The sequence below is a fragment of the Pleurodeles waltl genome, chromosome 1_1, assembly GCF_031143425.1.
Source record: "Pleurodeles waltl isolate 20211129_DDA chromosome 1_1, aPleWal1.hap1.20221129, whole genome shotgun sequence".
Taxonomy (NCBI): Eukaryota; Metazoa; Chordata; class Amphibia; order Caudata; family Salamandridae; genus Pleurodeles; species Pleurodeles waltl.
The window spans coordinates 290,707,661-290,734,944 of record NC_090436.1 but is presented as its reverse complement, the minus strand read 5'-3'; the positions used below and the strand labels follow the sequence as shown (position 1 = coordinate 290,734,944).

The following is a 27,284-nucleotide window of genomic DNA, read 5'->3' as shown; positions in this document are numbered from 1 at the left end:
CTTATTGCTTTTAACTTGCCTGAAAGTCCTTTGTATATGGTGTAGAAAGTGTTCATAGGGCCTGGAAGTTAGATGCCACTTGTAGACTGCAGCACCTATTGTGCAATCCACTATATTAGCAGTGCCACCATGACTTAAGGCCTATTTTATGTAGTCTGACTGCTGCAGCATAAAACCTGCTATATGGACTGTCGAACGAACCCTTTTTAAACTGGTAAAGATCTTGCTTTTGAATAATAATAATTCAAATTTGTGTTGCCATGTAGCCCACAAGGCAGGGTGCATAGTGATATTTTCACTGTTAAAAGTCTAGGTTGTCCTATATAGAAAATTAGAGTGCAGATTATAATACTAATAGTGTATATCAAGAATTGGATAAGCTAGAAACATAATGAAACACTTATTTTTAATATAGTTTACAGTACAGTTCAATTGTAAGGTCAGATTTTTATTGAATGTTAAGGAAAAGTAACTTTTAAAAAGTTACCTTTTCCCTGCCTGAAGTTCCTAGAGGATAATTTGCATTAACTTTCAAGAAACTTTCTAGGAAAAAGAGGTGTGAAAGATGTGTGAAATTGATCACAATTGCACACAATATGCTGACCTTAAGAGGTAGAGAGGACTCCGAGTTCAACACAATATGCATGGTGGGAGCTGTGGGCATTTTGTTGACACCATAGTGTAAAATCCTGCTTGACAGGTGTGTTGAGCCACATGTAACACTTTGGTGCACTTGAAATGGAGAGAACAGGATGCCAGAACAATTCTTGTGTATCCCCTGTCTAGTTCCTGAAGAACCTTGCTTTCGCCCTACCAGACCTCTGTCTCTTGGTTCGTTGTAGGCACAGTGCCTGTTTCAAGTTGGATTGTACTGTTAGAGGAGTAAAGACATTAGTGATTACCATAGTGCATTCCCCTGCAAACCCATAGCCCTCAGAGCCCACATTAAGGCCCTGATTTATACTTTTTGGTGCAAAACTACACTAACGCAGTTTTGCACCAAAAAGTATAGCGCAGGCTTGCACCGTTTCTGTGCACCAGTCGGGCACCATTTGAAATGGTGCAAGCCGGTGTAAAAGGTAGGCTAGCGTAAACAAAAACAACGTTAGTCGGGTGGGGCTGGTGGTATAGAAGAATGGGGCTTTGCACAAAAAAATGACATTAGGCAGGTTAGAGTAAAAACAATGACTCTAACCTGCCTAGAGTCATTTTCTGATGCAAATCCATCCATCTGGGACTCCTGTCTTTTCTAAGACAGGAGTCATGTGGTATGGATGGATTTGCCATTGCACTCAGTGCCATGTAGGGGGGCCCATTTCAGGGCCCCCAATGGCACTTAAAAAAAAGAAGTACTTACCTGGGATGGGGTCCCCCATCCTCCGCTGTCCCTCTGGTGTGGGTGGGGGTGTCCCTGGGGCCTGGGGAGGGCACCTGTGGACTTATTCCATGGTGTTCCACCATGGAAATAGGCCTACAGGTCCCCTAACGCCTGCCCTGACCCAGGCTTTAAAAAATGGTGCAACACAAGCTTTGCACCATTTTCGACCCCTCCTCCCTCCTGTGAGTGATTTTAGCACGTGGGGATAAATTTGGAGCTAAGGCCATAGAGTCATTTTGTGCACGGGAATGCCTACTTTGCATCTCAATGATGCAAAGTAGGTTTCCACGTCCCAAAAATTACTTTAACTCCATAAATTTGGCGCTAGACGGGTCAAGCACCAAAGTATAAATATGACACAAATTTGGGGCAAACAAAGTATTAATATGCACCTAAGTGTGGCCGAAGACTTTAGCCAGCTTGAAAATGCCCTGCTACATGGCATTTTGGGCCTGTTTGCAGTAAAGCAAATAGGAACTACTGAACAAGTGGGTAGGATTGCACAACTTTTACCACATTGGGTAGGGACTGCACATGAGCCATCCTCATCTAGCAGCTAATGCCAGACATAAATGGGGCACCCCAAGCACCCTATCAGAAAAGTTCTGTACCTGTGGAAGAACAGAATAGGACTGAACCTGTTGTCTGTGACCTAAGAGGAGCCTAGCAGGACTGTTCCTGATCTCCTTGTGCACACGACTTAAAAGTTCAGTTGGCTGAATTCATGTGTGGCTACAGGGACACAAAAAGTTGGCCAATGCCTTTCCCTGGAAAAACTCAGCTGGCCAGTGGCAACTGAACATGGACTGGACCCTGCTGTTGATCTCTGCCTGACACCCAGTTAGTCTCTTAGGGGCAGATTTTTGGAAAGTGGAGCTGCACTGAGTGCACCGCCACTCTCCCTGAGCCCCTTAGCGCTCCCCTACCGCCACCATGTGTGTGCCATGTTCAAAATACGGCACAGCATGGCGCAGGGTAGGGGGCAATAGCATCATTTTTCATGCCGCTATTGATGTACTCTGCAGGAGTAGCACCAAAATGTTGGTGCTACTCCTGCAGAGTACATAGGGGCCCATTATAAATAATGGAAGCCCCCCTTTTACCGCCTGCTCCGAGCAGGCATTAAAAGTGCCATACAAAATGACACAAGGAAATCTTTTAGATTTCCTTGCGCCATTTTTCCGCCACCGCCTAACATGGGAAGGCCTCCTTTGCATACATTATGCCTGGCGCAGGCATAATGTAGTGCGAAGGGTTGCAAAGTGGTGCAATGCTTGCATTGCGCCACTTTGTAATTATGGCGCCTCGGATTTTGGCCTCATTGGGCCACATTAGTGTAAAAACAAATGATGCTAATCTGGCACAAGTTGGCTCTAGGAGCTTATAAATATGTCCCTAAGTGACTCCCTGAGGTCCTGGGGGATTTAGAAGTGTACTCCTGTGGTTGTGTGGGCACCATTGGGAAATAAGGACATTTTAGAAAACTTTTCTTCCAGACCAGTGCTTTTTGACTTCTAAGCCATGAGAAGCCACTTTCTAGGTTTAGTACACACAGAGTAACGCGACATAGTGCATACCACTGCCTTGCGTTACTTTGTGTTGGATAGGTGTTAAATGGGTGGAGCATGGGTGTTCCCTTGCATCCAACCATGTATTTTTATGCAAACCCAAATTTACAAAGACTTGTAAACTTGGCTTTGTGCAAAAATAGTACACCTACCCAACAGAGGTGTAATAAGGAGAAATATCTCCATCACGGATCCATAACAGTTGGCCTTAAATTATGCGTAGGTTCTGGTCTAGCATGACCATTGACTATCATTGGTCCTTTGAGCTTTGTGGAGGTGGTTTCACTTCTCCAGTTCCTCTACTGGATTTTTGACATTTTGGTGTCAGTTTGTTTATTAAATATTTCTCTGTTTTTCAGATTCAGTTTGAGACTTTTACTGGTTTGGTATTGCATAATTACTTTACATATTGCCCGAAGTTAAGCCTGCCTACTCCATGCCATGGCTACCAGGGGGTTAAGCTCAAGTTAAGTTAGGTTCTTTAAGGGTTCACTCTGACATGACTTGTGATTAATCCTTGAGGGGGCAGTTGTTCAGTGCAAATAAAAATCCAGTTTTTAACAGTAAGTGTTGTGTGAATCTGAAAAGAATGGGCAGAGCTTTATGAGTAACTTGATATATATATATATTGGGTTTGTGATTTGTTTGTCCAAATTTAAGGCAGCACTTGTTTATGGTGTTTCCTGTGGGAGTTGAATTAATGAGAGCGTTGTGTGAAAGTGACTATATGGGAGATTATACGTATATACAGAATGTAGGGAGCTGTGAGAGACATCAGTTAGCATACTTGTGTGGATAGGTTACCATTAGTGTAGAATTTTGCTGTAGAGATTAGGAGTGTGAGGGTGAATTATTTCATGAGAGGTCAGAGGTGGTACAGATACTTAGCAGTTCTCCACTCTGTATGGAACTCACATGATGCCTTTATTGTGGAATATGAACAATACCTTTTTCTCTTAGGACATGAGGTTGAGGATCCTGGCCAATAGAAGCTGCCATGGCCTCTTGGTGTGCCCTGTAAGTGAGGGAATAGACTTTCAGGTTATTCAATGACTTGCGTCTTCATGTGAGTGTCTGATATTGGATACAGCATTCACCTCATCCATGATTCTGGCCAACATTTCTCTTCTCTGTCTCATGATTGTTGTCTGGGTCAGAGCTGCAAACAATTGGGGCTCAACCCTAATTATCTCCTCCACCATGACACCATGACAATTAATACATTTTCAGATAACCTGGGGAGTGTTCTTTGCGACAATTTCCAAATAAAAGACACAAATCTTGCACTGGTGATTCATGTTTTGAGTGGTAAATGATTAGAGGAGTGTCTTTTGTTGTGGGAGTTGCATGTGTTGTTTTTGAGTAGCTTGTCATCAAGATTGTGTTGATGGATGGATCTCTCAATATTGACTGACATGTCCACTATCAGAAATCCTTCCTGTTATTGTTGTCCTCTATTGTGAGATTCCTTCCATACCACTCTGATGGCAGACAATTCTAACTATGGCAGACACATGTCCATCCTACCAATGTGGATGGGGTTAAACCTGTCAATGGTGGACTGGGGGGGACACTAACAGAGGATTGAGGTTCAACTAACAGACCATCGTCCATCATGATAGAGGAAATCCTTCAGGCCAATTCTAAATGTGGCAAATGAATATCTACTAGATTGATGAATTGCATGGCTCAATACCTAAAAATAACTACACTCCAAAACTATAATACTAAAAGCATACTAAAATGTACATTGAAAGAGATAAAATGTCAAAGTTAACAAGCAAGGCAGGTCGATAGACGGGCCAAATTAAAAGGGCAGTTCAGAATTTGAAAATCAAAAAATGCCAAAGTTCTAATTCAGCAGTAGTCATGGTCCTACAGGAAATCTCAGATGTCATCAATGGTGATTAAAGCCAGGAAGGACCCCACTTTGCCAGGCAATAAGTTGACCAGCTCATTAGATAAAAGAGCCACGGAGCACACATGTGCAGGTGCGTCAGTCATAGGTCCGGCCAAGGGGACAGCATTCTGTGTGGTGCCAGATGGAGAAGGAGACATGACATCTGAAAAAGGGGTGTGTCATAGGATGCCTGGCGAAACAACTGCAGTCCCCATGGGCAACTCTTTGAATGAACCCTCATCGAGAACATTAACATATCCATGGCCAACAAGGCACAGGCTGCACAGCAATTGTCCTTTGCCCTCAGTGTGCATTTGAAGAAGCACCTCAAGTGGAATTCCAGTGCCTTCAACAGTGAAGCTCTGAAATACTGTATCATACTATTATGACACAGGTGGGTTGGTGAGAGCTCCATCACTCCGCTTTGTTGAGATGGGACAGCCATTGTGAATCAAAAATAGCAACAGCAGGATACCGCCAATCAGTGTCAAAGTTATTGGGAATCCAACAAAGACGCTTGAAAAAAGTGAGTGGATGGCTGATGGATTAACTCCAAATATAGTCTGGAAAGTGCTAATGAATCCAGAACCAACAGCCTTAAAAACGTGCACAATCCCACCAGTATTAGATGCATTAAAAATCCTGCGCACCAATTCTCTAAAATGTTTGGGGAAGTTGGTGTTTAATAGGAGCTGTATCTCAGCAGGTGACCTTGCTACTTGGAGATCATAGGTCTCTCTGGCTGATGTCAGAGCCACATGTTTTTGAAACAGAAGAGCCTTCAGTCTGCTCAGCTTGTCAAAACTGACATCTGAAGTAGCGATGTGAGGTCACAAAATATCTCTTGTGTGGGAATGTTGCCGTAGCAAATTACAATTTGGGAAAACAAAACCACTTAGGCGATTCCAAATTTCATCCCACAGCAGCCTTCATCACTCAGCATCAAATACCTTCCATTCGAAATTATTTGAAAGACTGGGTGAATCAAAGAAACAAGAGTACTCTTCCGATAGCAAGACAAGTTTGCCACAGCCGTATTGCATGTGCCATGCAAGGACACTTGTTTACAATTCATAGAATGACTAACAGAAGTCTGGTCTTCGCTTCCATTAAGAAAGACCACTTAAGTGGTAGGAATATTTCGCAGGGTATGATTTTGGTAAGGGCTTGCTGTCAGCAGAGGCTTTCACAGCAGCCAGTGTTTCATCATCCAGTCTCATATGAGAATGAGTAAATGCAGCAACAGAAGCCGTAGCAACTGCAGATTTGGCAGCTTCATCAGCCAAAGTGTTCTCTACAACATGGCCCAATGTATGAGCTACATGAGCTCTTGGTAGCCTGTCTTTATGATCTGACACCCTCCCCCACAAGAACTTATGTTTGATGGTGTTCCTGTTTGAATCTCTGAATCTCAGGGCTTGTTTACTTACTTCCTATATCTTGCAGCACAAACTTATGACAGCTTATCTAGGCCGTAACCACCGTAAATACTCATTTCTCGTCAGTAATTTGGCACAGCAACCTATCACTCTTGCGTCTTCTCGATGTTGTTTATCTTGCAACATTTCTGGACATTACATTGTAACACATTCTTTTGCCTTGAGAATGTCTTGTTGACGAAACATGTGTCGGTTGATGTTTATTGGATTTATGTGTATAGATGTGTGTTTTGAACTTTGATACAGTGTACAAAGAAATGGACCTTATGGACTACGGCGGTGTGCCTTGGTATAAAAGTAGTGAATCTCTGAAACTGTGTAGGCACCAGTATTGTAAGTATTCCTTGAAGGGTTGCACACAGTAATACAAATCACACACAATCAAAGTAGAAAGTTCAGGATCTGTGTGTCCCAGTGGCAAAATTAGGGCTTTAAGCTCTGCAAGTTATGCTGTGCAGTCCCCTAGGGTCTGCGTGTAGGTGTGTTGACGGAGGAATTTACCATCCATCCCTATATAGCTGTGCAAGCAGCAAAGTATTGGTGTTTGGTATCTGCAGGTGGTTGTGCTGAAACATCAGTATAAAGGATGATTTGATATGGACCAAAAGGCAAGATGTTAGTGGACATGGGGTACTCAAGTTCATATTGAAGGAGCTTTTGGGTCTGACGTTTTGAGTTGAAAACATAATCAACATCAGTGGCCACCATTGAGAGAAGTTGTCCATTGAATCCAAAATGTATGTAGTGCTTTTGCATTCGGGGCGCTAACCTTGGTGACAGCCTCAAGGGCCAGTATTGACGTGACAACAATAATGCGTTTCCCCTGGAAAAGCGGTCTCTCTTTTATGACAGCCATCTGAACAGCAGTCAGTATTTTTTCTGTTGGTGCAAAACATTGTTCTACATTGGAGTACAAATGCAATTTGTTTGCTATGAGTACCGTGTCACCCGATGGTACCAGGAACTACTCTGATGACCAAGTTTGTTTGGTTGTTACATGTGTATAAATGTTTTGCTTCAAGCATGTCTTGTTGTAATGCTCTGAGAATGCATGTATGTTCAAGTGTCCAATGTTAGCTTGAAATATTGGGGCATATTAAGTCATAAAGAGGTTTTATGCATTGCGCATATTCAGGAATGTAAGTTCTGCTAAAGTTAAAAAAGCCAACTAATGACTGTAGCCTTCTTGGTTGTTTGGAGGTTGTAGTTGTGCTCATTTTTCTAGAAAGTGCGGGGCTAGGCTTTTGCCCTCATCTGATAATTTCTATCCTAAAAATAGGCCAGTAAGAAAAGCAATTTTGTTTTTAAAAACAAATTTACAGCCCTGGGTGGCAAATCCCAAAACAATGCGATCCACCCTGGCTAAATGTGTTTTGAGGTCATCATCTGTAAAATAAATATCATCCAGATAGGACAAAGCCTCAGAATCAATATCATGTAATATTGCTGTCACATTGGGAGAGAACTAACCTGGACTGTTCTTATACCCTTGGGGCAAACTGCAAAATGACCTTTGGGAGCCAGGTGTTGTAAAAGGCACTTAAGTCCCAGCTTTCAGGTGCTAGATTTAGGCAGAAAAAAACACTGGAAATATCCAAGGGCATTTTGTATTTTTTACGCACTATGTTGTTGATAAGTGCTGTGCTGTGTGCATTTTGTATTGCAATTGTGCGTGTGTGACTGTAATCTAGCACTATTCTATATGAATGATCAGGTTTTGCTAGAGGAGATAAAGGGTTATTCATTGCAGATACGCAGGGTTCAAATACTTCCTGGTACTCAAGTTGTGAGAGTATTTCTTTTACTGGTGCTTTATCCTCATGCTTAATCGGGTATTGAGGTTGGATCTGTGGTATGGATCTTTAGGAAATAACTTGGTAGAGGGAATCTCTATCTCACTGTACATGGTCAAAGTACAGTTCAGACACATGCACCAATGCCCAATCTACTGCATAAGCTTCTTTTACTGTATCTGGAATGAGGACTGAGAAAGAAGGCAAAATTACATTTTCCCCTTGTGGGAGAACGCGGACAAATTCAGGTTGCCAATCTATTTCTGCCAATAACATGTCATAATTTAGTGTTCATTTTCTGCAGGAGATACATTTAATAGTGTGCTCTATGTCTCCCTCCGTGTACATGTTTAGTTTGTAAACCCTGATGGGTGGGAAGATGTGCCTGTCCGCTGGTTGGACATCAAGGAAGTCGTTGCTGGGTGTCACATCCAGGAGATCTATAAGATTCTAGCCACATATTGTGACTTCTGCTGGTCTGCCTAGCAGAGTCACTGTTCACATCCTGTTATTCAGTGGTGTGCTCAATAGTTTTGGCATGTTTGACCTTTCTCTTTTTAAATTGGGGTTTCTTTCTATGGAAGTTTCTCTTCTTTTTTCGTAAAAGTTTCTGAAGAATGTTGTGAGTCCTTTCTCAGCTTCATGTAGTCAGTTCGGTGTTCTGACTGCCTTCCTCTCTTACTCTGTTTATCCTATGTGTCATGGAAGGAACAAGGTGGGTGAGTGTCAGTATATTGGTATCTGTCAGGAGTTTAAAAAATGTTCTATTTCTAAGATTGTATCTTTTCTCTGATGTCTCCGGTTGCGGATATTCTCCACTTTGGCTTCTTATTTCTTTATTTTGTTTTTGTTTATCTCAGTGTTTTTTAGAGCTCTCTTGTGCCTGCTTAGTACTTTCGTTTCCCGAAGTACTCTGTAGTTGTGTTTTAGTTGGTCAGCCGCCAGATTATCTCAACCTATACCAGTATAAGTTTTGAAAATAATCTTTGGTAGCTCATGTTCCTGATCCCACTGGGGAATCTCCCAGAGCTGGTGGCAAATTGCCAATACTACTGCTTCCCCTTTATTGGTACCTAAAATAATTGCGGAAGCTGTGTCAAAATAGTGCATCAGTTTCAACCCCAAGTCCAGGGCAGGAGCTGCCCCATTTTAATTTTGAATCTGTTTTAACACTTCCAGAAGATTCATAACCGTCGGTGTACCATGTGTGGTGGCACAGCAAAGACCGTTCCCCAAGTGACACAATCCTCTATTGAGGGAACCATTCCAAAAGGTAAGCACATTGTGAGAATTCTATGTTTATCTTGGGGTCCCGTATGGGGAAACACTGTTTCCAGCTGATTTGTTTTTGTGCAACCGAGAACGGAATCTTCTCCCGCTCAGTAGGTGCGTTTCCCGTTACTGAATGGACTGTTTGTGGATTTATACTACAATGCCCAAATGGAATATAGCCGGATCAGTACTTGCTGGGGCGGTGTTTAAAGTCTGCATTACAAATTGTATTAAGCATCTATATATAGCTACGAGATCATTGTATAATGTGCTCATTTCAGCTGCTTGCATAGTTTGCATATTGGGATGTTGTGTATATGTAGCCAATGTTGGTCATGTGGTTCCATCATTACTTAAGGGACCTAATCTAACAGGTTGTATTACATGTGGGAGGGCGCCCTTAAACCAATCGTGCTGTTCTTGATAAGTTAGAGGTATCTCTAAGTATTGGTATGCTCTGTATTGTTGTGTTACATTCGCTATTCTATATGTGTGGAGTGTATTTGAGTCAGCGTTGACTGCAGGAAAGGTGACCCAGGAGTATAGTATTTCTGCTCTGTATGTGTCATGTACAAATTTCACTTTCCCACCCTCATTGGTTATTTCATTAGCTAAAAGAAACTGTGTGACCAGTTGTCTACAGTTTTCTGGGATATTTACTTGTTGTGCCTTATCAAAGGTTAGGGATCAGAGCTGGGAACACCAATGGGAGAATCCTCTTAAGGTTCAAGCTTGAACAACCTACTGCCTAAGATAGATACTCCCTATTTAGCTGAGGAAGACCCCACAGACGTCTCCATATAAGGTAATTAGCGTACCTTTGGCATGTGTGAGAAAGAGATAGTCAGGAGACTTGCAAAATTAGTGCCTTCCCAACATTGGGTGACATGTCATAGGACTCTTGTCATGGGGACAAGAATGATGGTTTCGGGTGGCAGCACCACCGCGTGTAGGGTACTCAGTCAAACCCACACCGTATGGCAGCTGTTGGCTTAACCCTTTTGGCTGGCTAGCAGCACCTCACCAAAACGTAGACAAAAGGTGATTTGCGGCAGCTTGACGCATGACACTTTATGACTCCTCAGGGAAGTTGTGGTTGGAAAATCCTGCCCTTTTCTCTCATTAGCACTGATCTCACACAAACACAGGCAGACAAAGAGTTGCAGGACAGTTCTCAATGCAATTATTGGAAAACTGCACTCTATGATAAAATGCAGGAGCTGCGATTATTATGATGATGAATCATAGCACAATCAGAATTGTTACCATGAGTGAAGAGCAGATAAACAATCCCATCATATTGGAATAAATATTTGCCTAATTCTACCCACACCCCCTAACTTCTACTCAAGAGCATGGCAGTGTTAGCCCTTTTCTCTGTACCACACTTAGTCCATAGAAGGAACACCCACCCCATACCTGAAAAGCAGAGGTCTGCCCAACGTCTCCTCAGTTGGCTGTAGAGACAGGGCTGAGGTCAGTAATGTGGCAATGAAATAGCATACAGCATAGCATGGCTCCTCTGGCTGTAATGACCTCTCTAACCTTCTTTGGCCTATGTGGTGTTTTTATAATGAAAAAGGTTGTGTTCTGAGAAACAGTCCTGACGTCATCATGTGTCTGAGTGTTGGGGCTGGCTGTGCACTCTTGTTGCACCAATACTAGATATATTATCATGTACAGTCCTTGGGAAGCTTTGGGCAGAGGTACACAGTGAAATGTTGTGCAAGGAAAGCAATAACAACACTTTCCCAGAATAGCAGCTGATTAGAAAAATAAAACATCCCCACTAAAAAGCCAGTTATGCTAAAATGAATTAAAGTTAATAAATTAAATTAAGCATGTAACTGGGTAAAAGGGCACAGGCCGCAGGCCTATGCTAAAATATGTGTGGCCAAGCCAGCCTCTAAAATGAACCCATGACGTAACAATGGTTCATCTGCCAAACGCTAGACCCTTAGATGTTTACATGTTTCTATTCAGTAGTAACCCCCATCTTACTTTTGATACCTCCTGAAGATTTTGGAGACCCAAAGAAATGTACAGTATTCCTTAATCAATGTTGGCTACATTTGTTATGCAAACCTCCCAACCTCCCTGATGAGTAAACTAACGTGGCCTTTTTTGTAATATCTAACTGGAAATGCTTCTAGCTGGAGTATTCCAATAGTTGAGAGGAATGGCCTTTTGTTTTATATTTTTGTGTCCTTTTCTGATGCAAAAATTGGCAGGAAGTCACATGTATTTCTTTAACTAATGAGTTGTTTAATCTAAAAGAGTCTCACTAAAACTAGTTTAACCATATTACCACATTTAATTGTTTAGTGGTTGTGACGGAGGCCACAAGAAACAAACATAACATCATTATTTTATCAGGGTTTATGAAATAAAGACTTTCTGCCTCAAGCAGTTTCTTCCCCTCCTAAATGTGCAGAACTGATAGATCTTATGGTGCAGTTAGATTATTGGCTGTACGTCATTCAGAAACAAACTATAGTACTAGTAATGTAAACAATATAAGAGAAGAATAAGGTTACAGACATTCCTGAAACCTATTGCCAGGAAGGATCAGAGACTTTATATATAAGGAAGTGAGAAAAGACATGTACAAACTTGTCTTTAAATTACGGAAGATTAGGCTAGGACTGTTAAAGTACTCCTAGCTTATTTAAGAATTAGACATTGCTAACCTTACCTACAGAAAGCCAACAGCCAGTTGAAAATTGGATTTCTTGACAACAAAGAGGATTGCCTTGTTGAGTGGAAAAATTAAGTAATTTTTAAGATGTGTAGACAATACTACATATTCTACACTAGTTCATATGATAATTCCTATAAAAATTATTGTGTTTCATGCATCAGGAAAAGACAATTTCTGGTCTTTTAATATCTGCTGCATCAAGAAACTACGGCTGTACAATCTGCTGAATCTATACCAATTCCAGTAATCAAGAACATGGTTTCTTATAATATCAGATATGGTGCAATTTTATGCATATATGATTACTATGATTTGTTTTGAAAATGAAAAGATTTCTTTTGATTTGATAAATGTTCCTCAATTTAAGACGATTCTGGGTTTGCTTTGGCTGATTTTACATAACCTCTGCAATAATTGGGTAAACATACTCCTTGATACTTTGGTACTAATATTCATGACACTCATTGTGAGAAATTGGCTTGTTGGTGAGCCCTAGTCAAGCAACAACCTCAATCACTAGCAGGATAAACCACAAAAGGTCACTAAATTAACCTGTGCTTACCCAGGGGAGTTGGGCACCAAAAGCAGTCAGGCTTAACTTAGAGGTAATGTGTAAAGTATTTATGCAGCACACAAACAGTGATTGATAAAACACATCATTAGAAAAATCCAACACCAATTTAGAAAAATAGAGTACATTTGAATAAATTACTGACACAAAAAGGATAAAAGTACAATCAGAAGAACCAGAATTAGGAACTTTTAAACTTTTTAGTAAAAACTAGCATCTAAAAGATTAAAGCACCATTCGCGGACATCTAGTTGCATGAGACCAGGCTAAGTTGACAAATATGGCCTACTGAAATAGAGTGCAGTTCAGATGCAGATGAGTGGATTGGGCGTGGTCATATCTTACATTTGGACTTAGAAGATTTTTCAAGAAGGATGTTCTGAGAATTTAAAGCTAAGTGGGGCAAGGCTGCAGGCAGTGTCCGTGGAGGGAGTGTGGCACCGCCGAGGAGCTGCTGGATGACGACATGGTGAAGAATTCTACGTTTGGACGGAGGGCCTGATTTATATCTCGGCGGAGGGAATACTCAAATGTGACGATATACCATTATACAATATAATGGGATTGCAATATGGCGGACAGGATATCTGTCATGTTTGTGACAGAGTATTCCCCCCGCCAAGTTCTAAATCAGGCCGTTGGTATGAGGTCAAAAATCTTCAGCAGGACAAGGCAGGAGGTAGTAGCCAAAGACAGTTCCTGGAGGTCGGATACCCCTTTGGTGAAGGACCTCTGAAAAGTATTTGCTGCTGCGGAGAAGAACGTAGTAGGAACAGCCGCAAAGTCAGACCAACCAGCGGTGCACCTTGGGTGGATCGACTTGCAGGTTTGTCCCGGTCTTCCCTCAGCTCTCAAGGCAGCTTTTAGCCAAAACACTTTTAAGTCACAAGTTTTGTATTCTGGCTATCTGGGCGCGTTTAGCACCACATCCAAAGGACAAGGTCTAGTGGGACCCCACTTGGGGGCTCAGGACTCACTCACGCTCAGACCAGGTGTGGAGTCAAGATGGTAGGAGCCCTTTATTGAGCCCTTTATGTCCCTGTGGCTCTGACCAGGAGGCCAGTAAACTATTCCATGGAGTCACTCTAATAGGCTTGGTTTCTGGTGAAGATACAGGGCTATGACAGCAGGGCTGGACCCTGAGGGTTTAGGGCAGGCTCCAGACAGCAGACCAGTCTTGCCAGGTAAAGCAAAGCAGTCTTACAGAATGCACAGCAGTCCACAGCAGAAGACAGTCCTCTGAGAATTATTCCACAGGACCAGATACTGAACTGACAAGAGGGTCTGAGGGGGTCTAATGTTATATCAAGCGTCTCCTTTGAAGTTGGTAGAAGTTTCTAGAGGTTTGTCTTTAAAGTGGTTGGAGTTTCATGACTTCCCTTCCTATGCTCCAAGCTTGACGCAGTGACGATGTGGAGGTGACAAACCCTTTGTGTGCAAGCAGAGCACAGCCTATTGAGTTGCAAGTAGGACCAACTTTCTAAAAAGGGCATTTTTTAAATTGTAATTAAAAATCCAACATTACGATTAAAGACGATTTTGCATTACAATTTCATAGAAACAAAACATGAAATGCTTACCTGGTCTCAATCAAAAGTTAGCACTTATTAAACGTAATGAGACAAGCCAATGTTATTCTATGGGACCGGTAGGCCTCACAGTACTGAAAAATAAATTTAGTTTTTTTTTTCTACAAGGACATTTAGAACTAAAAAATACATATCCAACCTTTTAATTTAATGAATTTCAGAAAAACAAATGGAGGGAACTACTTTGGTGGAAGACCACTCTGAGGCTGACAGGTTCAACACTCATCCTTCTACAGCTTTAGCAGAAATTGATATCTCTCCAGCAATTGAATGCATGACTTGGTCACCTCCTTGGCATGGAGAGGTTGGTGATATATATATTTTAGAAATGTTATTAAAATTTTACACATTGAAAGGGCACAGTATGCATAAATCCACAGTTCATAGCATATATATATAACTATATATATATTTATATATATATATATATAGCAGTAGAATATCATGCACTTGTAACTACTGTATAACATTTCACTTCAGATGTTTTGTATTTTACATCTGACTCATTACTGTCTTTTCCTGTTTCCAAATTATAGACGATCTTGTAAGACAGTATGGCTAAAGTTCTCCTTCTCTTTTTCAATATGAAAGATACTATTAAAAACATTTTTGTTTAATCATCACTAATGCAACTGGGATTAGCATATTTCAGTTACCAATCTTTACAATTTGTTTCATATGGGTGATACAGACTCTTTTTTCAGTATATGTACAAAGGGCTTGAGAAACCTGGGTGTATGAATGTCATTAGGTTTCAACCATCTCAGTGCAATATATGGGATCCTTAATCCATTTTTTGTGTAATGGAAGTCTGCAACTCATCCATTTTGTTGCTAAGGTTTTGGCGAGTAGTATTGCCATGGATCTAAATTTCCTACCTGCAAGACTGATGGTCAGAATGTGGCGCAGGGTGTCTTAATCTAAAGTATATCAACAGCTCTAATGGACCACTACCCCCAATTTCTTAAAACTCTTGAGTAGTAGGAGGGGATACCTTTTCTCATCAACTGTAAAGTGACAGTTATCCCGCCCCAGAAGTGACGTCACTTCCGTTACTGGGACTTAGGTGCAGAGGTGTCACATGGTTTGTGACCTCACGATGTCACGTGTTAGCCATGTGCCAGGGTCCTAGCCCCTGGGTATTGGTCTATGGGCTGTGTAAAATGAATGCTTTGGTGTTGTGCAAGCAGTTTCAGAGCCTAAGAGGACAGGTCTGTACATGTCAGACATTCAGGACCAAGTGGCTGTCTGGGGCTCCCCTCACAGGGCTGCGAAGTGGGCGGGAAGGCCAGACCTTCTCCCTGTTGGCTAGTCCAAAAAGAGGGGATGGTCAAATGATGCTTTTGTTAGAGCCAGCCTATCAATTTAGAAAGGCAAATCTAAAACAGATGTAGGCCCCAGTGTTCCCAGGACAGTCCTCAAAGGATGACTGGCATTGTAAATCTAAAACAGATGTTTGCCTCCAGGATTTCCCTGGGCCATAGAGGAGGTTAAATTAGAAACTGGCCATACAATTACAAGTTTGAAACAAAACAATGGACTAGTATTGCAAACCTAAAACATATGTAGCCCCAAGTGTTCCCAGGGCAGTCCTCAAAGGATGACTGGCATTGCAAATCTAAAACAGATGTTTGCCTCCAGGATTTCCCTGGGCCACAGTGGAGGTTAAATTAGAAACTGGTCATGCAATTAAAAGTTTGAAACTAAACAATGGACTAGTATTGCAAATCTAAAACAGATGTAGGCCCCGAAGGACTGGCCTCAAAGGATGACTGGTATTGCAAATCTAAAACAGATGTTTGCCTCCAGGATTTCCCTGGGCCACAGTGGAGGCTAAATTAGAAACTAGCCATGCAATTAAAAGTTTGAAACAAGCAATGGACTAGTATTGCAAATCTAAAACAGATGTAGGCCCCCGAGGACTGACCTCTACGGATGACTGGCATTGCAAATCTAAAACAAATGTTTGCCTACAGGATTTCCTTGGGCCACAGTGGAGGTTAAATTAGAAACTGGCCATGTAATTAAAAGTTTGAAACAAAACAATGGACTAGTATTGCAAATCTAAAACAGATGTAGGCCCCCAAGGACTGGCCTCAAAGGATGACTGGCATTGCAAATCTAAAACAGATGTTTGCCTCCAGGATTTCCCTGGGTCACAGTGGAGGTTAAATTAGAAACTAGCCATGCAATTAAAAGTTTGAAACAAGCAATGGACTAGTATTGCAAATCTAAAACAGATGTAGGCCCCCAAAGGACTGGCCTCAAAGGATGACTGGCATTCCAAATCTAAAACAGATGTTTGCCTCCAGGATTTCCCTGCCCCAGAGTGGAGGTTAAATTAGAAACTGGCCATGCAATTAAATGTTTGAAACAAAACAATGGACGAGTATTGCCAACCTAAAACAGATGTCTATTTCCAACCACACCCACCACAAAGCCTAGGCATAATTAGCATAGTGAGTCTGGTGTAAGAGCCCCCACCTTCACAGATCTCTTTTTTTCTGAACTACATACTGAAGTTTGCAGCAAGCAGGGCACCATCAGGACATCATGGCTGAAAACATGAAAGGCAGAGCGCAGACTGGTGTTGCGAAACCTCTTCTACTTAAGGTCTGTAACAGTGTGGAGTTTGTATGTGTTCTAAGATAGTTTAACATTGATATTATCCCCAACCTGTTTAACTATACATAGCAGAGTAAAATGCAGATGCTTTTAAAGTGATATTAATGTATGTTGGAGATGGTCAGCGGTAATCTGCAGGATACCATGTTTAATTTGTGCATATTGGTTCTGTTGCTGAAAATTTACATGTATTTTGAGGGTCTACATTTTATTTTGTTAGGTGGAGGCCGTGCTTAATTTGTACTTGTAGGTTCTGGGGCTACGTATTTGCATGTATTTTGAGGGTCTGCACTTATTTTGTGGGGTGATGGCTAGGCTTAATTTGTGCATGATGGTTCTGGTGTTGACCATATACACCTATTTTTGACGGTCTGCACTCATTTTTGGGCTGGGGGTACTGTTAATTTTTACTTGTAGGTTCTGGGGCTGTATATTTGCATGTATTTCTGTGGGTCTGCACTAATTTTGGGGGGCGGAGGCAATGCTTAATTTATACTTGAAGATTCTGGTGCTGTGTTTTTGAGGGTCTGCACTAATTTTGGGGGGCGGGGACAATGCTTAATTTGTACTTACTGGTTCTGGTGCTGTGTTTTTGTATGTATTTTTGAGGGTCGCACTCATTTGTGGGGTGGGGGCCATTGCTTAATTTGTACTTTCAGGTTCTGGGGCTGCGTATTTGTATGTATTTTTGAGGGTCTGCACTCATTTGTGGGGTGGGGGCCTTGCTTAATTTGTACTTGTAGGTTCTGGTGCTGCATATTTGTGTGTATTTTTGAGGGTCTGCACTTGTTTTGTTGAGGTGGTGCCCATGCTTAATTTGTACTTGATGGTTCTGGGGCTGTGCATTTGTTTGCATTTTTATGGGGCTGCATTTATTTTGAGGGTGTAGCCCATGCTTAATTTGTGTATGGTGGTTCTGGTGCGGTGCATTTGTTCGTATTCTTGTTGGTCTTCACTTATTGCGGGTGGTTGGAGCCAAATCTTGATTTGTACACGGTTGTTCTGGTGCTTTGCATTTTTTCTGAGTCTGCATTTATTTCTCTGCCTCAAACATTTTAATGTGGTCAAAAGGTACGACACTCAGCCTCAGTATTCTGTGTTCACACAATTAATTGCAGCAGTCGTGTGTTTAAGAGGAGAGCTTTGGGGGGTACATAGCTATTAACTTTAGAGCTCTCCTCTCCGAGTTTCAGTGAGCAGAGCTCTAAAGTTAATAACTGTGTTCCTTAGAGCTGGCCAAGGCTCTGAGGGACACAGTTATTAACTTTTCAGCGCTGTTCTCAAGAGTCTGCGAGGTCTCTTCTTGAGAACAGCGCTGAAAAGTTAATAACTGCGGTCCTCAGAGCCATCCAGCGCTCGGGACCCTCATTATTAACTTTACTGTGCTGTTCTCAAGAGACAGCAAGGTCCCTTGAGAGCAACGCAGAAGAGTTAATAACAGTGCTCCCAGAGACGTCCAGTGCTCTGGGGACTCTCGTGATTAACTTTTCAGCGCTGCTCTCAAGAGACCGTCAGGTCTCTTGAGAGCACCTTTGTCAAGTTAATCACAAGGGTCTCCAGGCGCTGAGCACCTCTGAGACTCAGTTATCAACAAAACCGATCAGTTCTCTGAGGCCACGAGGCCTCTGCTCTGTTCAGTTAATTACGGAGGTCTCAGGGCGCTGAACGCCTCGAAGACCTCCGTTTACCTGTACACAGTAGCACGGCTCTCAGAGGCCTCGAGGAACACCCGCGACCTTTGAGAGCTGGTCAGAAGGATTAATAATCCTTGTGACCGGCTCTCAGAGGTCGCTGGTGCCCCTCGCAGCTTCTGAGAGCCCTCCTTGTGCCACCAGAGGGTGGCTAGATTAGAAAAAACAGCTGGCGCGAGGTGCAACCTTTTCAGAGATGTTGTGGTGGATATGACAAAGCGGGTTAGGATTATTAAACCAAAAAAAATCATTGAATACCTAGACCCATTTAGGAACATTACTGTGGCTTCGATGTGCATTTCTATTTATTAGCACATGTTTTTAAAACTGAAACCCAAGCTCTAGTCCCACCGACCTCTATAACGGTAAACAGAAACGCTACTCCACCCCGTCTATTCAGTGGCTCATGTACGTCTCGTAGAAAGAGAACATCTTCATTCAGCACGGTTTGCAGGGTGGTGAATACCAATTGGGCCACTACTACCTAGACGGGTATGCGCTAATAAACGGGGTGTCAACCGCCTTTGAGTTCAACGGTTGTTTTTGTCATGGGTACCCGTGTTGTTACAAGCCCCATGAGTATAATAGACTGCAGGGCACCACATTTGAACATCTGCACTGGCGTACTCTGGCCAAGGCGCAGTATATTGAGAACAGCGGTTTTGCTTTGAGAACCCTCTGGGAGCATGAGTGGTTAGACGAGTTAGCAAAAGATGCTTAACTGAGCACTTTTATTAAGAGTCAACAGTTACCAGCACCTTCTGGAACCCCGCAACGCCTTATTCGGCGGTCATACAAATGCCATACAACTGTACTGTGACACCACTATGACTTTACCAGTCTGTATCCCTATGTGAACAAAGTGAAGTTGTACCCAGTGGGGCATCCTAGGATCATATACATGAACTTTAAGCCCCTCAACGAGTACTTTGGGTTCGTTAAGTGTCAAATTCACCCTCCCTAGAAGCTTTACTTCCCAGTACTTCCGTACAGAGTCAATGGCAAGCTAATGTTCCCCCTATGTCGAACATGCGCTGAAAGTAAACAGACCAGCGTGCGTAGACATAGTGATGAGCAAAGGCTGCTGGAGGGGACCTGGTGTACCATCGAGGTACAAGCGGCCCTCGAGAAAGGTTACCATCTCGGTAAAATCCTAGAGATTTGGCACTTTCCACACACCACAGCTCGACTTTTTTCTGAGTACATCAACCTGTTTCTCAGAGACAAACAGAAGGCATTGGGTTATCCCGACTGGTGCATTGATGAACCCTCAAAGCAAAAGTATATCGCTGATTACCATGCTCAAAGGGTATTACGTTGAGACCTGAGTTCATCAAGGTTAACCCTGCCAGACGCCAGCTGGCCAAGCTCTGTCTTAATTCTTTGCGGGGTAAATTCGCACAGCGCACCAATCTGTCAAACACATCCATTGTCCACAGACCCAGATGAGCTTTTTAAGTATCTATTGGCTCCGTCTCATGACGTATCCAGTTGTGAATTTATAGATGATGAGACGGCTGTTCTATGCTGGAAATACACTAAAGAGTACCCCACATCTTGTAACAATATAAACATCTTTATAGGGTGCTTCACAACCGCTCACGCTCGTCTAGAGCTTTACAGATTGTTGGATAAGCTTCAGGATCACTCTTTGTACCATGACACACACTCCGTTATTTTTGTTAGTAAAGAGGGTGATGACGATCTGCCGTTGGGTGATTATCTAGGGGATTTGACCAGCAAACTCGAAAAGAATGAGTACATACTTGAATACACATCCTCAGGGCCCAAGACCTACAGTTACAAAACCTCTAACAACAGGGTCTGCATGAAGGTCAAAGGCATCACTTTCAATGTTAACAATACAGTTAAAATAAATTTTGACAGTCTGAAGGGGCTGGTGCATGAGTACTATGCATCGAGTGATTATGAAAATAGCCGAGCAATATTCGTAAATCACCCCAGCACAGACAGGTTCAAAAAGAGGTGGCAAATTACAACAAAACCGCTGTCTAAAACACTGCGCGTAGTGTTTGATAGACGGGTCCTTGCTAAGGACTACAAAATGCTACCATATGGTTATTTAAAAACATTAGAGTGACGACCCCCAACCGCTATGGACATCAGGCTGCAACACCAATTCTTATGCATTCCAGCCGGCCCCTCAAATAGCGGTAAAAGTTATTTTATAAAGAAACTGCTTGAAAATGCCCCTGGTGTTTTATCTCAGACTCCTAACAACATTGTATGGCTTTATTCTTGCTGGCAAGATCTTTACACGGAACTCTTCCTAAAGTTCGCACACTTCAGATATATAGAAGGCATCCCCAATAACCTCAACAACTACAACTTGTTACCTAAACACCTTGTAAACATGGTCATTGTGGACGATCTCATGCGTGAAGAAGGAGACCACTCCGAGATCGAAAGAGCCTTTACTCAATATTCGCATCATCGTAATCTGAGTATATGCTACATCGTGCAGAACTTGTTTTACAAGAGCAAAAGCAGTCGTTCTATAACTCTCAACGCCTCATACTTGGTCTTATTTAAAAAGAAAACGCGAGAAGCTACAGATAGCAATTATAGCTAAACAGATGTACCCCAGAAACACCCAGTTTTTCATGGATGCTTTTAACGATGCCACCGTAAAACCCTATGGTTATTTACTTGTCGATTTAAAACTCAGCACTCTAGAAGACTACAGACTATGCACTGGTATTTTCCCCCCGGACTTTCCAGTCGCTTACATACATAAAACAGCCCCCAAAGCATATAAAAATTCCCCGTAAGAAGACTTTTATAACATTTACACACTAAACCTTGTAATATAAGGTCCCCACAATGTCTGCGTGGCTACGGCGAAATTTCGACCTCCTTAAAATGCTGGTCACAGCCAGCCCCATGAAACGAAAAGCTATCCCATGCACTGCTTTGGACGATTTAGTTGCGGCCATTTCAGATATAGCCCTAAACACCCTAAAAGGTAATGTTCCGATATCGATAAGCCAGTTACGTGTGCTGAAGAAGAAACAGCACATTATTAAGGAGCTCAGCAATAAAAGGGTGTCGCTCCTTTCTAAAAGGAAACTGGTCAAACAGTCAGGAGGCTTTATTGGTTCGCTGCTGGGTATAGCTATACCCTTAATAACAGGTCTCTTATCAAGGACATGATGTACCTTGTGCCTCGCCATCAGCTGGAACAGTTGGGCCCCTCGACCGCCGACATTTGGTACATCCTCAGAAACGAGACACAGCGGCTTGATGCTGAGACCAAAACCATTTTGAACCGAAACGATTTAAAACCACACGACAAAGCAGGGCTTTACTCAGGAGCACTTCAAAACTTTTTACAGTATTACAAACAACTGCACAATGAAAAAAACAAACTAACTCTCTACACCCCTGCCGAGGAACAGCCGGCAGCTGACCCAGTAGCTCCTCAAGACCATGGACCATCACCCACCATGGACGCCTTTGTTGTAGACCTTTTAAAAAATATAAGTCAGAACTATAGAGGGGCTGCTCAAATGTTGCTCAGTAAAATGGCTGTTACTAAAGATTTGACCTGTTGGAACAACAGGGGTGAATTTGTTTACAAGGGGCAGCCGGTTGCTGGATCACACATGTATGATCTGGCCAGAGGTCTCACGCACAGTAAAACCCTATCGACACAAGACACTCCTAGAGGTTGGGAGCAGTTCCTAAGCGCTGCTGCGGAACTCAATATCCCCCCATGATCATCAGTAACGCCGACCGCGAAGGCTTGAAAATTTGAAAAGGTTCCATCCCTGGTGTTTTTACCAGGGGCCCCCTCGTGCAGACATCGCCTTTCCTCCCTCAGCTAACATCGTCTAGGAGCATCAACACTCTACAACTGGCTCCTAAAAAGAGGCTGTTCAAAATGGACACCTGGTTACCGCTCTAATGTAATCCTGAAATTTGAACCATTGTACAGTATTGTTAAAAGGTTCACATGTTGAAAGATTTTTACTTCATTTACTTTTTTACCCTTGTACATGTTTGGGGTGAGAACTGTTTCTAATAAACGCGTTAAACACTTCATCAGTAGTCCGCAATCTTTTTTAAATGGTTTTATAATGTGTGATGGGGGATAAAAATGCATAGTCTCTTTTCAGGTTACAATGTTTTTTTTTATTTTAGACAGTCATCAGTTCACATATTTCATAACAATACCGTCGTTGTTTACTAGATCAGCGGAATACAGATTTAAAAAAGTTCTAAACGTCATACCCTCAGACATTTTACTAACAAAATATATACAATGTTCCTCACATGTGATGGCTAGAGAATCCTGTACATGCAGTTTGTTAAACACAACAGTGGGTGATGCTTTTTTTTTACATATTTGAATATTGGTTTTATATAATAGTCATGCTCGGAGAACTCCGCTAAACTGTCAAACACTATAACCTTGTCCACATCGAGAAACATTGCAGCCCAGTGTGTACCGCCCTTGTAATGCGGGTCAGTATTAAAGACTAGGATGCGGTGTCTTTCAGGGCCTATCTTTTCCTGTAGCCCATCGCTCGGAAAGACACCTAAAAAGTATTTCTTAGCGTATCTATGCCTACTTAAGAAGTCACGTAACTCAGTACTGTCCATTTTGCAAGCTTTTAATGATAGTCAAACATAAGTTGGCGGGCGTGATTGACCTGAATAACACTGTCAAATACAGAGAATACAACCATGTTCACATTGGTTGCCAAGGCCTGTGTAAAATGTATTTCAGCTTTTAGATTTCCGTTTTTGATCAAATTGTAGTGGTCACCATCTTCCATATCAGGCGTCAGGTTGAACGCAAACAACGTATAGCCAGCCCCATACCCCTCTCTTGAAACAACGACTCCTGAGTCCCGTAGATGTTTCCCCGTCATCGAGACCAGTCCGAGATATTCCCTGACAAAATTGGATGTTCCAAAACTCAGAATGAATGGTTTTGCTGGGATAACAGCGCCCTCGTGGACCAGAGCGGCATAGTTGATATCGTAGTGTTTGAGGTTGAAAGGGTTCGAGGTATAGAGTCCACTAAAAGCTGTATTGTCCAGAAACCCGATGATGATGAGTTTCGGTAACTGGCCCAGAAATAGGTTATCCTGCTGCGTTAATCTAGTACCGGCGGGGATGCTGAATATCTTCAGAGCCACTCTTTCAATGGCATACTTTGCGTTCGATAGTTGTAAAGCTTCAGCATGGGCCAGTCTGACACTCGGTGATACTTTCACTCTCTTTACAAACAGACTCGAGGACAATATAACCAGTTTATACTGTTCCGCATCGCCGCTGATGAAACAGAATGCGTCCTTGTTGCGGTTGAATTTGATCTTAAGAGCTATACCATTGATTAGAAGCTTATCTTGGAAGAAAAGGTCTGAATGTATGCGCTCCAGGAGATCAAATTGCTTACTGCCGGTTGCTAAGGTGGCTCTTTTTTTAAAACTAACATTGGACCCGTCCAACGCCGTGTCCTCAAAATGCGCTTCAGTATCTTTGTAGAAGAGTCCCACTGAAAGTTGTGTGTCCAGGGCTTCGAAACTGTAAATTAGAATACTCTCTATGTATGCCCTGTAAGCGTACATGTTATCACTCTGCGTGATGAGTCGATCGCCCAGGTTAATGTCCACTTGATTAAACATGGTTGCAATAGGGTAGGCGGTCGGCGCCACTTTAACATCATCCTTGATGTTGGTGCCGTTCGCTTTGGTTATTTTACATACAAGGTGTAACAGGGTGTTGTTGAGATCCAGATACATGTCTGTTGACCCTGATACATAAAACTCTATCAGCGCCAGAGGTGTCAGAGCGGCTAGAGGCGATACTTTCATGAAAAAACTGTTCTCGATACTGGTCCGTGTGATTTTAAGAGAAAACAGATCTAGCTCTGATTTGACACATTCACCCGAGGCACAGTGTATGAAGGCCATGATAGTGGCTTTAAAAAATATTTGCACTAGAACGCAGCTTCTTCTTCTTGGAAGGTCTCCTCCATCTTACGACTCTTCTTTTGTGTGGGCCTATTGAAGAGGTCCTCCGTTTGTTATGGGGTATTTTGCGGGCCCCTACGCCTTGAAGCCCTTCGCCTCCTTTTAACACCAGCACGCGCCTTGTACAGCAACCCTGCTCCTTCCTGGGGTTGTTTATTCATGCGCTCTGCGACAGCCGACGTTACAGAGCCCACAACGTCGTGGGCTATTATTCGAGGCTGCGGTTTTAACGTGAGGTTTTGCAATTTTGTATCCCCGTCTCAAGAATGGCATGGCTCTTCTAAACAAACTCCAAAAGAAGCCCCCCAATCCAGCACCGTACATAACTGGGGCCCCTTGAAAGTAGGGCGGTGGGCCCTCATAAATGGCCTGAACTCTATAATAATCCCTGTACATCGAGGGATCCCCGTACGTTTTCATAATGACCATTGCGCCTGCCTAATAGTCACCGTCACGGCGTGGCCTTAAATGAAGCTTAACAATAACTTTCCCATATTTAAAGGCCACCGGTTCTGATTGATCGTCGTAGATTATGATGGTTATAGTGTCAAAACGTTTTTGGGAAATTGCCATGTAGTCGGGTTTACTATGTTGTATATTAACCACAGTGTTATTTTCCCCCTTCACAGGGACCCATCTCAACAATGGCGAATAACTGTCACCAAACCTCTGTGGTTCTACGACGGTGTCACTATACACACAGAATGTATAAAATCCGCCGTTAATATCAGGGCACGTAGGGTCTGGATCCACCTGCCTTTTCACATGTTGTACAGTCCTTAAAACCCTCTGTAATTTACTGGAACAGTTAAACACTGTACTGAGCTCCGGGGCTTTAAGAAACACTTTTCTTCTAACGTTATCCGACACCAGATGTATATTTGCATACGTTTCAATGTTGCCTTTAAATTTGTTGATGGCGTCGACCACCGAGGAAATGGTTGGGTAATAGCCATGAGGAAATCCCATGTGGATGATCAGAGGGTCCCGCTCACGCTTTATACTAAATTTAGCCTTGTGCTTTGTAAATGCATTCCACATTCTAGTGTATTATCTCTCTGTTAGGGCCACCTCCTATTGGCCCTTTCAAGTCCACAGGTTTCACCAGTTTCACTGTATAATTAGAAATCTGATTGCTGGGGAACATGCCCTTCGAGGCGTTGGACGATAGCGTAATGTAAAAAGGTGAGTTCTCCATTGCGGCGCTTACAGCGCAGCCTCTCACCCCGTGCAGGAAGCTGTCCAACACCCAGCTGTTACATTTCTCGGACCACCCCCGCCATTTGATCAACGCCTGTCTCTTAGCTACGATGCCTTTCCTTTTCAGTACCTTTTCAATCCTGTACACCCTGTTCGGATCGTAGGGCACCTTTTGTAACTCTGCGGTGTAAAAGACACCCAATACCTCTTCCCCAGCGTAGTCCTTCAACTTGTAAATATGCACCTCTTCTTTAAGCTCCACAATTTCCACTATGAATATCTCATTGCTTAATGTCTGTTGGTAGCCTTTGGTGAAGACACCCTTAAACCTTGAAACCCTGACATGATCCCCTTCTTTTAAAACCGGTTTCTTGACCCGTGATGCAAGAGGACTGCCATACACGGTTCTACACACCATGAATGAATTATAAGCTGTTACCTCCATGGGGCCATTTTGATTATTCTATGGTAACTGGCGCTATAAACATCTATAAAAGCCTGTAGAACATCCACGTATCTGTAGATATTGTTGGCTGTGAAATATCGCCACATCTTTGATTTTAAAGTTCTGTTAAAACGCTTTACAACCGCCGATTTTACCTCTGTATGCGTTACAAAATGTTGAACAGCGCGTTGCTTTAAAAATTTCTGGAAAGGTTTGTTTAAAAATTCCTTTCTGCCGTCTGTTTGTAGTTTTTGAGGTACTCGACCTCTCGCAAAGATGTTTTCAAAGGTGGCAGTGACGCTGTTACCACTTTTATTGTTTAACGCCTCAGCATAGGCATACTTGGACAATACGTCTATGATTGTTAATATATACACCACACCGTTGTTATGTTTCGCTAGATCTTGAAGATTGATTATGTCCGCCTGCCACTGATAATCTAGCTGTGCGCCAAAGACTGTGGCCCGCCTCTTAAAACGTCTCCTGGCTGGCTTGTGGAGTGAATACATCTCTTCCCCCACTAACCAGGTCTTCACCTTTGAGCGGTTAAAAGACTCATTTTCAACTCGAGCCCTTCTAAATAGAGCTTTGCTGCCACCAAAGCTTCCAACCCCACGTGCATCGTAATAAAACCTCCTTAAAGCATCCCCTGCCATGTTGTCACACACAGCAACCACAAATTGAAAGACATTTGTTTGGTGTAAGCTTGTTTTATTAAACATAAAAAACATAAAAGGCTGCTGGTCACCTTGAGGTCATATGACAGCATATACATAGCATGACACATGTTACACATATTACTCCAAGTTGTTCCTTTTACCAGGTCTCAGCGTTACAAGCTTTGATATTTTTATAGCTATACTCTCAATAGCTCTAGACATGACCTCCCGCTCCCCCCGCCTATAACTTTGGACACTCAGGATACTGACAGCATTAAGCAGTTCATACAGTTCTAGGTCGGACAGTATAGGACCTTTATTTGTGAAATAATCTTCAGTCATGAGCTCCAAAGCACTGTGTAGCCCCGTCAGTGGTGAAAGTCTTAACTCACACGTCCAGTCTCGGGCCACGCTCCAGTATTTATCTGCTGCGGATAGCCACGCGTTG

At 42.6% G+C, this 27,284-nt stretch overlaps 1 protein-coding gene across 1 annotated transcript; it reads right to left on the bottom strand.

The window, feature by feature from the left end:
- Window positions 1-23,164: 23,164 nt before the first annotated feature.
- On the bottom strand, window positions 23,165-24,472 carry LOC138295645 (uncharacterized protein F54H12.2-like). Its single transcript, XM_069234111.1, has 2 exons — window positions 23,756-24,472; window positions 23,165-23,623 (listed from the first exon to the last, which is right to left on the bottom strand). The coding sequence occupies exons 1-2, from the start codon at window positions 24,470-24,472 to the stop codon at window positions 23,165-23,167; spliced, it is 1,176 nt and encodes a 391-aa protein (XP_069090212.1).
- Between the last annotated feature and the right edge of the window lie 2,812 nt (window positions 24,473-27,284).